Source organism: Trachinotus anak, unplaced genomic scaffold, assembly GCF_046630095.1.
Source record: "Trachinotus anak isolate AG129_WGS33_773 ecotype Australia unplaced genomic scaffold, CSIRO_AGI_Tana_v1 ptg000031l, whole genome shotgun sequence".
NCBI lineage: Eukaryota > Metazoa > Chordata > Actinopteri > Carangiformes > Carangidae > Trachinotus > Trachinotus anak.
Genome location: NW_027273882.1, coordinates 3,794,345 through 3,810,648, shown reverse-complemented (window position 1 = coordinate 3,810,648; position 16,304 = coordinate 3,794,345). Strand labels below are relative to the sequence as shown.

The 16,304-nt window shown below is 38.2% G+C and overlaps 1 protein-coding gene across 13 annotated transcripts in view; it reads right to left on the bottom strand.

The window, feature by feature from the left end:
• The window catches only part of LOC139612210 (dystrobrevin beta-like), a 43,491-nt gene that overhangs the window by 18,540 nt on the left and 8,647 nt on the right, over positions 1-16,304 (bottom strand). For 12 of the 13 annotated variants that reach the window (XR_011686464.1, XR_011686465.1, XR_011686470.1 and 9 more), the window contains exons 3-12: positions 12,597-12,688; positions 12,167-12,247; positions 11,628-11,841; positions 10,711-10,796; positions 9,615-9,769; positions 9,343-9,442; positions 8,380-8,546; positions 6,001-6,125; positions 3,877-3,948; positions 2,300-2,377 (exon numbers count right to left, since the gene is read on the bottom strand). Coding sequence is in view for 2 of the 13 variants with exons in the window: in XM_071467534.1 (XP_071323635.1) it covers positions 2,300-2,377; positions 3,877-3,948; positions 6,001-6,125; positions 8,380-8,546; positions 9,343-9,442; positions 9,615-9,769; positions 10,711-10,796; positions 11,628-11,841; positions 12,167-12,247; positions 12,597-12,687 (1,169 nt within the window). In the remaining 11 variants the exon portion in view is untranslated. The remainder of the gene's footprint in view (positions 1-2,299; positions 2,378-3,876; positions 3,949-6,000; positions 6,126-8,379; positions 8,547-9,342; positions 9,443-9,614; positions 9,770-10,710; positions 10,797-11,627; positions 11,842-12,166; positions 12,248-12,596; positions 12,689-16,304) is intronic. The other variant, XR_011686467.1, reaches the window with a different exon arrangement.

Sequence of the window (16,304 nt, the reverse complement as noted above, 5' to 3'; positions counted from 1 at the left end):
GACAGCTCTTTCATATTTGAATTGTTCTCGAAGGCCTCTTCCTGATCTGCGGTGAATTCCAGTAGTGAAGTTACACTGGAAACCAGTTCCTCCCACTTCAGAGGCAGTGTGAGGGGCTTTTAAAGCCGATCTCTCCTGTGACCTGGTGTGATGGGTATTAGCTCTGTGAGATGTCTTATACAGTAATAATCCACACACACCATCTGTGCAATATACCTGATATGCTGCTATTTTGTAAATATCCAATTGTACGTATTGTACTATTACTATTATCTATTATTTATTGTTTTTTAAGTGTTTTGTTACTGACATTTTGCAGTTTTTCTTTCTTGGACTGTCCACTTTCCTGCTGTGACACTGCAAATTTCCCCACTGTGGGACTAATAAAGGATTATCTTAATCTTAATTTTATGGTATCATCTTCTTGATACCAGTGATGAACATCCAACCTTATCATATAACCCATGGTGGTGAGTGTGATCGTAATCATGTGTTATTCGTTCGAATTAGACTGATAGACAGAGGCCAGTGACAGCAGCATGAGCATGAAGGATGTCTCCATAATCCAATGAAGACAATCGGATGGATGGGCTGTATAATAGTTAATAAGGAACAAGCTCTGTTGTGGTCTAAGAATCTCATTTGAATTTCAAATTTTTGATCAAGATATTTAACATAACGACATTTCTTTGTCAAAATTATCTCAAAATGTATGAACGAACGCTCTAAGCAACAATTCCCTTGAGGGATTAAAAATAAACAAGAGAAAATAAAAATGAGGAGGCCAAGAGGGCAGCTGAAGATTATTTTGAACCTGTTGTGATTTTCCTTGTGTTGACAAATGTCCCCTGTGAGCCACTGTAGGCACAGAGTGTTACTGGGCAACTGTTCCCAGCACATTCTGGTTTCTGATCAAAAAACAATCATGTACACAGCCTGCAGCGGCAGAAAATGTCACGACTATAAAAAGGGCCAACCCCACACAAAGCACTGCACACAAAAACACACAGCAACAAATATGAAACAACAATCAGTGGCACAGTGGGGATATGGAGAAAATATGCTTTCTTCTACAGGGAATGAACAAGTTTTAGCAGTAAATTCTGTTTAAAATGCAATTAAATATTTTTTTTCTATATGACTTCTTTCAAAAATCACATCAATAGGGTTAAATGTTCCTTCTAGAAATTATTAATTTCAAAATAGTGATTTTGGTGAGACAGCAGATTCTTGCATGATCAGTGTAATAAATTCTCAGTCATCACTCATTACTCTGGCTCAGTGATTCCTAACTTGTTGTGTACTCTGTTGTGATTTGACACTAAATTAATAAAAATTGACTTGACTCGTACCTCAGATGTACTTGTGCAGTTGCCAGGAAGCAGAAAGCTCAACTCATTAACTCCAAAGCTAAACACATTATAAACATTTGTGATTTGATTTAAAAGTATACTCACACAGGTGCCATCGACTAGTTGGCAAGTGAGCAGACTGTTGAACTGTTGAATCTGTTAGCTTTAAGTAATACATAAAAATATCCTGTTTTATATCATCATCAACCTTTATTTATTTTGCCAGAGATACATTGAGGGGTTACCCTAATTTTCAGTGATGCTGAGATTAAAAAAGCAGAAAGAAAACAAATCAGTTCCTAATAAAAACACTACGATTTAAAAGATTTAAAAACATATTTCTAAACTGTCCCAATGTTTTCAGGGAATCAATATTAAAAGTGTGTTGTAGATTATTCCATGATTATTATTAGTGTTAACTAGCATCTGGTTTTTAATCCACTGATTAGAAGTTGAGTTCAAGAGACATGGATGTGAAACCTGAAACTAAAAATGCAGGTAATTGACAGTTTCTTAAGAACTGATTATAGATTTAGGGAATTTATCATTGTTTATGGATTAGTGAACCAGCATCTAATGACTAGAAACAGTATTGGCAAACTGTCACCTGAGTAAGTGAAGCCAAGTGGATGCTGGGCACAGAAATGACGTTAAGGTGGTATTTTGGACATACTGGAACTTCTACACATGACCAGGTATTGAGGGTAAACGTTGCCTTGAACAGCAGCTTTTAACCTCTGGATAAATGTAGACTCTGTAGACGCACAACCAGGAGCTGTGTTTATGATTTTGGTTCTCACTTGCTCTTTGCGCATCATTATAATAAAGATTTAATTTAACTCACACTGGATCAGTTGAGGCCTAACTGTGCTGCACCTTGCTCACCCTCCCTGATTCCCTTATGTAACCACCCCCCCCACCCCACTGTGTCCCTGCTCTTCTCTCACCGCGGGCTGTTCTGGAGGCGATTCACATACGCAGCGATCAGAGCGTGTTCCTCGTTCATGCGCTGAGCCGCTGCCAAACTGGATGACAGAAAAACAGACAGGAAATAAACAGTCAGCATAACAGACAGTGATTATGATCCCATTTCACCAATTTACAGGAATCACAACAGCTTTAATTCACACTGACAGCCAGACTTTCATCATGGATGTGTGTGATTGTCCATACACATCCGCTCTGCATATATATGCTGCCAATTTACATTTCTCAGATGATCATATCTTAATATCCTATATATGTAATATATTTTGACATATTTCATTTATTCATCCGTTATCTATGACGCTTATCCATACAGGGTCACGGGGGGGCTGGAGCCAATCCAATTCCTTACACGCATTACACATTCTTTCTGCACGTCCCTACACACTGTATTGCTTTTATTTTGCACATTCTGCACAACAGTTTCTACCTTTTCTGCTTCACACTATTTAAAAGCTGAAATGTTTGTAGTAAAATGCAGATTAATTTCCTGTTGATCAACAAATCGGTTGATCCAAAACTAAAGTTACTACAGGGTTTCTGCAGAGGTCAGGTTAAATTTAAGAAGCAGTTCAAAACCTTTTTTATCGTCTTACTGGTAAACATATGAAAGACATCAGTGTTGATTCATTCAGTGGCCTAGATTTATTTACCTAGTGCATGAATTTATTGGCATTTATATCACATTATATGACTTTTTATTGCAGCTGTATATAACAATAATCCCTAACTACAGACCATGTTACGATGGGATCATACCCACCTGGCAACACGCTGACGTTCCAACCCATGAATTTTCATTAGTTATAACTGCGTGAGTTCTCAGTATTCATGGGTTGGACCACACCTACACTCGAAATCGGCCTACATTTTTCTCAACTACACACCTGTAAAGTTTCATGACTGTACCTTGACAAACATATAAACATCTGCCTTAAAACCACCTCTGTAATAGTTCCCACTACAGTAAGTGTCACCAGGACCACATTTTTTCATTTTTCAACACACACACACACACACATACACGGACTCACAAGGTGAAAACAATACCAGCTCTGCAGTCGTGGCTGGTAATAATATCATGAATTAAACATTAAACATGAGATGGACCTGGATAAGCAGCAGAAAATGGATGGATGGAGAAATGGATTAACCACATAAAAAATGTAAAATTAATTTAAGGTCCTGATATAAATTTGACGTTAAATCTGAGGTCTGTAACAGTAGTACTGGGGATTTCCTGGCTTATTTTATTAAAATAAAAAAAAAACATTTTATATTATTGAAGGTTTTTTTAATGGAAAAAAGTGAAATAAGTGATTTTTTTAGGACTTTTCAAGACACTCAAATCTTATTTTCATCAAGTCTAATCAGATAAATGAAATTACCTATTGGTGTGAAGTGACAGAGGAAATAATTAACTTACAAAGAACAAATGAATGAAGCAAGTTACTAAAAACACCATTTATGACTCAAGCACAGGAAACTGCAATCGTCTAATCAACAGGAAAAACTGGTTTAAATTGTCAGTCTTTACCTCTTGGAGGACTCCGGTGCTGATGAGGACAGCAACATGGCCTCACTGGTGATCTCAACAGGTCGAGAGGGGCTGAAGCACAAAAACACACACTGCATCAGGGCCATATCATCAACAGTACAAACATACAGCGAGCTTTAACAACATAAAGTCATTAAAACACAAAGACCTTCCTATCAGAAAACACACATTCTTACCCTCACACTCACATTCTCACACACTCTCGTGTGCTTTTGAGTGCACTCATGCAATAGTGAATTGTACTGGTCTGAACAAACACAGACAGGCCAAAGATCACCAGAGGGAGAGAAAGACAGAAAAAGAGAAAGAGAAAGAGGGTGAATACAGATCCAGAGGGAATTGAAAAAAGATAGAAAAATCTAAGTTTGAAAGAGGAATAAATCTGACGCGGCATTGTTGTAGGCATACTCACATCTGTGCTAAGTGCAGCCTCTGTGTGCTGGCCTGGATATAAGTCTAGTCAGTGCTTGCAGGTTAGTAATGACCCAGTCTGCCAGTGTTCGGAAAATCAGACAGTGTGGGTCCACCAGAAGGGGCGGAGCGACCAAAGTAACTGGCTGAAGAGGTGGGACTTTCAGTTTATTCACGTTATCTGAACTTTCTGTGTGCATGTGACTATACTGGTGATAGCCATAAAGTCAGCCAAGAGTCTGCAGACTGGTAGTAAATGTTTGATGGCGTGTAATATTTCATCTTCTGTAATGAAAACTAACCCGTTTCAGTGTTGACACAACAGCTACTACAAAGCCCTTCGACTGTGGTGGTGACCACCTGAACAATAGCTATGTGCAGTTTCTATGTGTTGTGTATACTTTCAATGCCAGACGATAATTCAATATTAATATTTACTGTCGTACAGTGGTATTGTACTGTGATGATGTTTTCATATCAGTGTTTGTGCAGTGTTCAACAAATTAAACTTTAAAAGACCTTTTTAATAACAGAGGTTTCAATATGACCTTTTGCACACTGATACAGATCGAATGATGGAAAACCAGTAGGGACAAAAAGGCCTGCAATTATGAACTTGTTGATATTTACATCTCATGTCTTTGTCAACACCTCCCAGCTTTACATAACAATACTTCCTCGTGATATAATTAATAATATAATTTGACCTGGAGCCGGATATGTGGCAGAAAATTGATGGATGGATGAACCAATTAAAAATCAATTAGTTAATTTAAGTTGATTAGTTTTTGCTGAAACTAACAAAGCTTCCTATCTACTGTAACTACAGAAAAAATGACAACTAATATTTGAGTGGGCAGGAAAAAAATACTCATGACCTCTGTAAAAAGAGTTTTCAATATTTTCCTTTTTTTTTTTTTTAAGAGAACTGAATTCAATGCTTTTGAAGACTTTGAGCCCTGCAGATGCTCTGCATATCAAGTAAAATTCTGTTGATAAATATATTATTTCAATAAAACTGTAATGAATAAACTAAAAAAATTTATTGTTGCTTGTTTTACGTTTGTGAGGAGTTTTGTTTTGTTTTGTCTATTAAACACAGCTAATTTCACTGAACATCAGTTGGATGATTCTATATGTAATTTCACAAACATCCTCTCTACAAAGAAATGCATTACATCAGAAAAATAATCATATTTATGTTGGAATATTGATAAATCACAGCGACTAATCCTTCTTTCATAACCCATGTAGCATGTGATTTGTTGTTATTCATATACTTGAGATTCCACTGAGAGCAGGATTATTTAAGAAAAAGATACTGAACTGAATAAACATTTTCCTACATTACCCACAATTCTCTTCGTATCTTGCCTTACTGACATCGTCATCAGACAAAATTATACTGCTGCTGCCATTTTATGCTGCTTCTGTGTTTCTCCTGAGCTGCACATTGATGAAGAGCTGCTACACGTTTTTATATGTACTGCGTAAGTGTATTGATTTGATGATGGGTGAGATTTATTTCTTATAAATGTAACTTTTCATTTTCATAACAAGAAATTGTGCCATTTTGTCAATAAAAGAGTGACTTACTTTAATTAGGCCACTCCTAAGCAACCCTTGTGTCAATTATCTAACATTTACTGTAACTACAGGATGTGTGATTGTGTTAGTGCTGCGAGGTCTTACACTATGTTGGTGAGGTTCAGCGTCCTCTCAGGTTCCTCTGGATAAATTGGATGGGAGGGCTCTCTGGATGACACACAGCCCAGAGTCCTGCTCAGGGCTCGACCAAGCTTCGTCGCCGGCGACTTCTGCGCACACACACACGCACACACGCACACACACACACAGGTCACGTTCACAGACTTGGTGACATTTACTGCAGTAATATTAACTGCAGGACTTGACTCCATGGACAAAATAGCTTCTCTCTCCTGATAAAACTCTGTGAACTCCTATTCAGACATTACCCCTGTGTTGTTTGTCTCAGCTGTTCCAGACAAATCTTGGCATCTGTTGCACACTCAGACATGTGTGATGGGAATTCCTCCTTAAATTTAATCAAGTCCCTTGTTTTGTTTTGTTTTTTTTTAAACTAAAAAGTAATTTGTGGTACCTTTTTGTGGATCTCAGTTTGGTGGTGTCATCCTATAATCTTAGTAAGTTTAGCTAAGTTAGGTAGGTTTCTGTGCCAAGGCAGCTACAACACTATAACACTATATATCTTTGAGTGATCATTGACTGATTATAGATTAGATCAGTATGTTTTCTCCATGATTTCTATAGAAGAAATCATTAAAGACATGCTTGCTATGAAATATATTTAAAAATTTGGAAACACAACAAAGAGCTGGTTTAGTTGTTAAAATGGATAAATTCCTTACATCACACTTCATTTAGTTATTAAGTCAAAACTATTTAAAGCCAAGAGATTATAGATCAAATAATTATTCTAACTTCTGGCTTCAGCTTCAGTTCATCAAAACAGACAGGAGAGGCAGGTGTAACGGTGTTTCCTTTGTGTAACACTTAAAATTAGTGCTGTACAGTACTGAGGGAGGCAGGTAAACTGAGAATAAACTTTAGCCCGAAGCAGAATCCTGTCGGAAATGAAATGCAAAGTCTGCAGCAGATTATTAGAAAGAGGTGCCTGTGATGAAGAGATTTTGTTGGACTTGCAGGAGCTGCACTAGTGAAGAGATTTATTCCTGAAACTGAAACATTAATAAGACAAATTATACAAAGCCTTAGTGATGAATAATACAACAACTATGTTTTCATCCATTAATATGTAATTTCTATATTGAAAACATTTTCCCCCTCAGGCTAGAGCAGCTTTTTCTGAAGTATTATGGTGATTTCATAGAACTATGTCATTTTTATTCAGAGTTTTGGATTTGATACATCACAATTAACAGCTTCGAAAGGAAGCCAAGAAGCATAAAACTGAGATATTTGTAGTCTACTTGAGTATTTTTCTTTCCATATTTTTACTCCACTACATTTCAAGGGGAAATATAAATATAATATATACTCTTATTATTGCACTGCCTTCATTAGACAGCTGTAGCCATGTTATGTAGCCTGCTATAAACCAGACTGTCTTCATTTTAATCAGTTTAATATAATCCTAATTCTTTCCTTAACCCTAAAGCAGGACTTAACCCTCTGTGACAGCACCAAACGGTGTGAGTGGGTTTTCTCTCTTTTTAGCACAGTTATCCTACAAACACTTCAGGACATACAGTCTTTTGTTTTCATATAGCACACACTTGTTTTATTGTTTTTCTGACAGCTTGTTTGTTGGCTAATGTTAGAGCTTGGATTTTGATTAACAGTCTGTCACTGATTCATCGTTACCACAGTTATAGCTGCTTTAATTATTTATTATTTTTTATAATTTTCCATGATAAATCTAATTATTTTAGAGCTTTGAGTTTGGTTGTTATTTGTTTCACAGCTAAAGCAGTTTGTAAATAGTTATTTTATTTTAATCTTGTATTCTGTTGAGGTTAATTTGTAGTGTGTAGTTAATTGTACGTTGGCCCCTTCCTGTGTGTCAGTGTATACTTGCCATTTATCTTTAAATAACCTCCCTTTGTTTCAAATGGCAGGTCACTTTTGTTAAGTTCACTCCTGAGTTGTTGTTTGTTAAGTTGACCTCAAAAAATTACATTAAAGGGCAAAATATCTTCTCTAGTTTTCCTTTTTTGGTATTTTGAGTAATTTGGTACTTTGTTAATGTCAATTCAAGTTATAAATAAATTACTACTTTTGCTTTTCAGCATCTGGTGTCATTGAGTTTCACTACTTGGTCTCTGTGAAGGAGCAAGGACCAGACAATCGCAAGAGCTGTTACGCCTTCATTACCTATTTAAATGCCAACATGTCTGAAGGTAAAAGTCATGATGGTCATGATGCAAGAACACACACACACACACACACACACACACACACACACACACACACACACACACACACACACACACACAGACACACACACACACACACACACACAGGTAGTGCCCCCTGGTGTGATGAATGAGTAATCGCACAGCGACCCACCCAGGACGAGTGCTCCTTCATCTGGTGCTGGCTGCTGTGTGAGCCGCTGGTGTTGCCGCGCCAGAAGCAGTTTTGACACAGCTGGTAACCACGGCAACGGAGGCAGCGATAGCGGAAGCCCGTCATGCCGTTGCCACGACAGTAGGAGCATGACACTGGGTGATGGACTGAGAGAAAGACAGATTCTGTCAGTGATCAAACGAGAGGAGACACATCACGCCTCTCTCACAGCTGACAGACAAGAAGGAGGCAGTTTGAAGGATTGGAGGCTGATCCATGACTGAAACTTTTGAGGCAAATACTCAATTGAAAATAATGATATTTAAATCATACATCAGCTTAGATTTATTCTTTATTTTTATTTTTCTATTGTGATAGAAATCTGAAACAGTGAATGTCTCAGTTGAACAGTAAACTTAATTTTCAAAATTGACAGTAACAGTAAAAGGAAGAATATATTCTGAACATTAAAGCTGTAATAACTGATTTTGCCAGAAGAAATAAGCTGTGAACACAACACTGACATATCATCACCTTTTAAGTGATATGGTGAACTTGATTGCAAGAAGTTGCTTATTTACACATCCAGCAGATACGAAGCAACATTATCCTTCGTTTGAAGTTCAAACTCTAAACAACACTCTGACAGCAGAGAGTTTGAACCAAAACAAACCCAAGAGAACCTGAAGTTTCAGGTTATAATTCTCTACAGGCTCATCACTATGAGCAAACTGTTTTATATTGTCACTGACATTTAATATATTTTGGTAAAATATCAGTTACAGTTGCTATGGAAATGAAAATAATATCAAAAATAAGGATATGTGTAAAACTGCAGCCAATAAAAACATTTACTACAGTTTAAGTAAATTTCAGCTGATAAAAGTTTGTTTATGAGGTATGTCTGTGGTGTGTGTGTGTGTGTGTGTGTGTGTGTGTGTGTGTGTGTGTGTGTGTGTGTACCATGCTCCACATTGGCCATGCGGTGCATTAGAGGCAACCAGACGAGACACTGAGGAGTGTTGGTTACGATGTCCAGGAACATGTTGAGCATCACCCTCTTCTACACAACAACAACAAATACAACAGTCAAAACACTTGAGAAAGACAGAACCAGACTCATAACCCTGAAACTGGGTAGTTACAGATAAAGAAAATAGGAAGGATGAACTGTAAACTATTAACTAGATCATTATAATAACAGACAGGTGAGCCGAACAGGTGTGTGACCATACCTGCTGTGGGAAGCATGAGCGTGCTACTGTGTTTGTGTAGCCAAATGACGGCCCTTCATGTACAGCGGTGGGCACCTTGAGGGCCTCCCTCAGAAAACTGTCAAACTTGGACAGCACCAACACACCACTGGAGTCAGAGACCTGAGAAAACACATCTACACACACACACACACACAGACGAAACACACACATACTGACTGTTAAGAACACAGCATTAACTTACCCTATCTTTAAGTATAGCCATAACCACTGCATCAATGATCTTATCTTACCTAAAAACAGTCTTAACACTACATTTAATGGTGAGTCTCCATAATCTGACTGAACACAACATGTTTAATACAAGAGCAGGTGAATCAACATGAGCAAACAGCAGCATTGACATATGTTTTCCACAAGGTGGCACGTATGTAACGTGTACATCTATACACATGCTGAAATCTACAGTGCAGGTAAGATTTGTTCTACTATGCCCCAGGATGTGATCATCTAGAAAAAGAAACAGTTGAATATACAGAAGAGTTCATTCTCTGAAACGAATGAAAATTAAAACATTACACTATGCAACACACTCCAATGTGTAAACACTACATGTATTTGTTATGTAGATGTTGGCCACAAGGGTTGTGCAGTATGTCAGTAGGTGTGTATCCATACATGTGTACAGCAAACTGTGGTAAATGTGTTTGAAAACCATGTGTATTTCAGATTTTTAATATATGATGTTTTACTATATGATAGCATGATATGTAACATATATAACGTTTTCGCCCTTTAAGTTGTTGGAAAATTTATTTTTTTCACTTATTTTGAAACAGTTAATACACAGTGTTAGGTTTCTAGTTACTGGTTGTTTAATTCTGTTTTTCTTTTTCTTTTGCGATGTGTTACAAACACTGTGTAATTAATTTGTGAGGTATATAAGTGGAGATATTTAAGATTGTGCAACAGGACTGGGGGATGTGCATGTGCTGTTTCTGTGTTTACAAGCAAAGCTCATGTGAAATCAACAAGTTCGTGCCATTTCTGGGAAACGTGAGAACGTTGATGTGTGACAGACTCCATGTTGGACGTGTTGGTATCAGCTGGTACTCACAGCGGAGTTTATCGACCAGTTTCCCTCCACACAGCATGGCGAGCATCGCTTTCACAGACAGCACCGTCAGTCGGCTGTCTGGTTCACTGGAAAACACACAAACACACACTGTAAATTTCCCCAGTGTGGAACTAATAAAGGATCATCTTAACCTTAATCCTAATCTGAATCTTAATTTGATGGTAGTATACTGAATGTCACCCTCATCTTACATTAAACTGAGTGTGCTAAATAAAGGTGGTTTAAATCTCAAAATAAAATAATATGCTTGAGGATTCTTTAGCCTACTCCTATTAATAAACAGTGAATCTTTGAGAACAGCTCCCCATTGTCAGAAAACTGCAAAAGGTCAGTTCACAGTTAACTCCCAGTCTTGCATCAAAAGATTTAAATAATTAACGAACGTATCCCCGCTGTGCCGGCAGTGTGTGATATTACACATGGAGAGGTGTGAGTTTGTGTCTGTGTCAGAGTCGGGGAAACACAAGTGAAAATAATTTACTAAAAAATATGCGAGTGCTTCTGCCTGTGCTCTCTGCATGTGTCACTGCTCTTTCATTTATTAATCTTACTTTTTTTCTTTTTTTTCTTTAAATTTTATTTAATTACTTGCTGTGCACCCCTACAGTTCTTGCCAGCACTGCCCAGCAGCAGCTCACATTTATTCAGCCCAGTGGTCCGGTCATGAGTCTTTAATTAAACTGTCAGTCTGGGTTTGGTCCGGAGTTGATTTAAAGATAATAATAAGGGAAGGCAAGGGGTCAGTTCTAGTGCACATGCAGGTTTTACAACTGGAAATGTGCAGGAGTCTGGACAGAAGATGAAAAATATCTTCCCATTTTGCACGTGTTAAACACATTTGAATTACATTTCTTAGTTTTTGCTGCATTTGTTTTGAAGCACAACAGTTTAGTTACCTGTCAATGGCAGCCAAGATGAATTCAACTAACAGGGCGGTGCTCTCTTGCGGGTTGATGGTGTGTGTGGTGGGCAGGCGCTTGCTGAGCTGGTTGAACAGGGACGACACCAGGTTTTCCAGCCTGGTCACTGAGATCCCGGCGTTCAGCTCGACGGCGTTCAGACCAGCATCCCGGACCGCCTCGATCACATTGTATATGTCGATCAGATGCACTGGAATGAGAGGAGTGAAGTCAGAAACATCTGCACACACACTGATTTTAAAAAGCTTTTTTTTTTCTTCTATACTGTAAGAAACTACGTGCATCATTCCATCCAAATTATTTGGATTTTTGTTTTGAATGCTTTTTGAATTTCTTATTTGACAAAAAACATCTCTGTATTTACATTTTGAAGTGTTTAAACTGCACTGGGGAGAAATTATAATACTAGGTACCCTCCACATTCTGTAGAAGAGCAACATACAAGTTCAAACAGTCAAGTCATTATTTTCATAGCTAATGATTAGCCACGCTAAAGGACAGCAGAGTTCACTCACAGTTGCATCTCTTCTGTATAAATCTGAGCTTGCAGGATGTTCGATATGTAGAAAGACAAATGGCATCAAAGTTCTGCTCCCCTGTGATGGAAAGAAGACGACGACATTTACAAACTCTGCTGCATCAGTAAACAAAAAACTCTCTTGACTTGTGATTTTTTTTTCATTTTCTCAACCCACAACCACTCTGATTATTCTCACTTTCTTCAGAGAGAATGTAGATGAAGTGATAAATATACAGCACATGTATAAAAACATTTTCCAGTACAGAGAATAAAGGTGTAATCCTGTGAACAATCTCAGAAAATACCACCAGATAAAATTCTGAAGCACAGAGCAGAGAGCTAAGGATAATCGCAGGACTGAAAAAGAGAAATCCATCCTCCCATGCAGAGGCCATGCTTTACATTAAGGTTCAAAGGTCACTCACCAAGCTCCACGAAGATCTGCCTTCCCTCTGCTCCTGCTGTCACTGGAGCCCCCCTCCCTCTGTCTCTTTGACCCCCCTCCTCCATCACCATCCTGCACAGAACACAACACAGTGTGAAAAACTCTCACATCCTGGATTTCAATCCAAGTGTTGGAAAAAAAAAAAACATCTAAACATCATGAGACAGTTTTAATGTTTGACAGAGGTGGGAAACATTTTTTTACTTGAAAAGAGCTGATGCAATAAACAAACACCAGTCTTATGAGCAGTTCAGTTTGTTGCAGCTGAAGTTGGCAGGTGAATATTCTGAAGTGTAAAATCTGTTCACTGTGACCTCCGGAAACCTGCTGATGCTCCCATCCCACTGTAAGACCATTAGTTTGTGCACTTCATATCAGATGACTAAGCAGTTATTTCAATTATAATATATGACAGTTTCTTCAGTGTGCAATGGGTGATTTGATTTTAGCTGATATAATTATTGACAGAAAAATAATTAGCAACTATTTCAATCCAATCAATCAATCAATCAATCATTTAAATCATTTTTCAAGAAATCGAAAAAAAGACAAAAAATTCCTTTGTTTCACTGTGTAATTTGTAATTTTCTTGGTAAATTAGATATTTTTGGACTTTGGAGGGTTGATTGGATAAAACAAGCAATCAGATGTCATCTTCTTGGACTTTAGGAAATTTAGATGAGCATTTTTCTCTTTTTTTGACATTTTATAGAACAAACAATTAGTTGATTAATTAAGAAAATCTCTATTTGATTTCTTTTCAAAAGCCCATGCAATATATAAAAAAATGGTACTGTCTGGTGCGTTGCTTAAAACAAGTACGTTGTGACTGTATGTTCACTGTTTGGTGTTGACTCCACATTTCCGTTTTGGTCTATAGAAGGAGAAATGGTCAACAGAGACATCAAAGACAAACTGTAATCAATTATTGAAATGTTCTGCATGTTTCTGCTGGATGTGATTCATTCAACAAGGAACTTAAAACTTAGAAAAAAACCTTTGATAGGAGCCTCATGGATGGAAAATAAATGCCATGGCAACGTCATTTTTATTTTTACACACAGGTCTACTGTATGCACATCGACGTCCACGCCCACACACACACACAAACTAGAGGCAGGGTCAGAGAGAGTCAAATTCAGGGCCACTAGAGGATGAGCTGAGTGCTTGGTAAATAAACACATTAACGAGAGCAGCTGATGAAATCTGAACTGTGTGCTGGCATTTAGACAAGGGAGCGAGGGGGGAGGGGCTGTAGAAGAAAGGAAAGAATGAAGCGAGACAGAGAGAGAGAGAGAGAGAGAGAGAGAGAGAGAGAGTTAGCTGTCAACCACCGCCGTCAGGTGACACAGAAAACACCAGAGGATATCAGTCACCATGGTAACAGTTATAGTACACCACAAAGCTGAAACACACACACACACACACACACACACACACACACACACACACACACACACACACAAATATTTGCATTCCTTGTATAAATGTGGTGACAAGCCAACCCCCAGCATGCACGCACACGCATGCACACACACACACACATATACGCACGCACGCACGCACGCACTTACACTCACACTCACACACATTCCAGAGAGGATTTGAAAGCTTCCCAGGAGACTTCATGCTTCATCCAGACAAAAGGACTCCTCTTTTCAGTCACTTTCACACACTCTCACTCTCGCTCACGCTCACACACACACACACACACACACACTTTCACACTGCCCTGCATCATTATACAGCTGCTTCATTGCCATTTCTCACTCACAGAAACACTCTACAGGCTGCTGATACCAGTTAGTCAAGTACAAGCTGAAGCCACCACTTCTCCAGTGTGTCCTTGAGTGGGACACCACCACAGCAGAAAACCATGTCCAGAGGACGTCTCATGTTACTCCACTGTAATTTACATTTTGACTGCTCGTTCTGCAGAAACGCAGATGAAATGATCCAACTTCCCTAAAAAACTGGAATCTCACAGATACATAGGGAACAAGTAACGGTGCATTCAGATATTTGGATAAAGAGACAAGCCGTCTCTTGCCTCTGACTGACTTCTCTAACTTCCAGGCTTGTTTAACACTGAGCAGATCTTTTACATACTGTATACAGCTCCAACATTACCCCTAAAAGGAAGACAGAGTCAGGCTTATGATATAATTTACTGGTGCTTAACAAATAAGTTCACTTCCCACTTGTTTTTTATTGTTTTTGTGGCTCAGGAGGCGGAGCAGGACGCCCATTAATCACAGGACTGGTGGTTTGATCCCCAGCTCCTCCTGTCCACATGTCCTCATGTCTCAATTGCTCCTGATGGTCTGGCCAGCATCGTGCACGGTTGCTCACAGCCACTGGTGTGTGTCTAATGAGAGGCAAATTGTTAAATGCTTTGGAAAAGTGCAACCTAAGATAACACCTTCAGTGCTGCACTTTTTTAATCTTAACATTATTTTCCCATTTAATCAATTAAGTGGGAAAATATATAATAGTGAAAAATGCTGACAAAAATGTAGAAGTTTTATTGATTACGTGGAGCTGGTCAGAGAGGATTTGACATGAGCCAAAAAAAGACATATGACTGCTCCCAAAAGTCTCTTGCTCATCAGTTACGACTCTGCTCTCCCATGGTGAGTAAATTGTTATTTCCAGCCTGGCCTTGGTGATAACTACACCCTGTCCGTCTGTCTGTCTGTGTCCGTGTGTCCGCATATAGCTGACATGGAGGAACATTTGGTGTGTGAGGTTTGCTTCTTATTTTAACTCAGAAAGCTTTAAGCTATCATAGATATAATTACCCTCCCCGCAATTACCCCCCACTGTGTCAGAGGGCCAGGAACAGCTTGGCTGCAGTTTTCCCAATCACTGGCTAAGAGTACAAAGGTTGATCACAAGAAATTCTTATTTTGAAATCAAAAAGACTTACACCCAGGTCCCTGCGTCAGTGCTACACCTGCAGCTACCTCACCTAATGTCTGTTGATACCAGAAAATATAGGCTGAATACTGTAGGTGATGGGGGACAATTGGTAAATTGACATGCATTTTGTTAAAGCTGCAACTAACAATGAATTTGATGGTTGTTTTCTCTGTTAGTCCATTGATCATTTTGTCTGTAAAACATCAAGAAATAGGAAAACAACAACAACAACAATTAAACAACAATCAATCTATATTCAATTCAAAGATATTCAAAGTAATATTGTATAAGACAAAGAGGAGCATAAAATCTTCACATTTAAGAAGCTAGAACCAGCATGTTTGGCTTTTTTGCTTTAAGAATGACTAAAACGATTATTGCATCAAAAAAGTTGTTTGTTTGTTAATTGACTTTCTGTCAGTCAACTATTCAATTAAACCCAAACGGCATGTTGGCTTACAGCTTTAATTAAAAAACAGTTTTAAAAGGATAACTTTGTGTTATACACTCCAACAAATTGTTTTTTACTCATCTCAAAGTAGCTGCTAGTGACTACTTGGTTTGTGGGTTTTGTGTTACGTCCAACCTCCTACTTCTTCTCTTGGCAATAGAAAATCACAGTAACATGAAGTTTGATGTTTTGTCAAGTCCAGCTTATAAAAATACTTCACACTACAGACAGTCAGGTTTGTGTTGTTGCTTATAAAACTTAAAAACATAATGATAAATTACAAAATAAGACCAAAAGGTGCATAATTTATTTTGT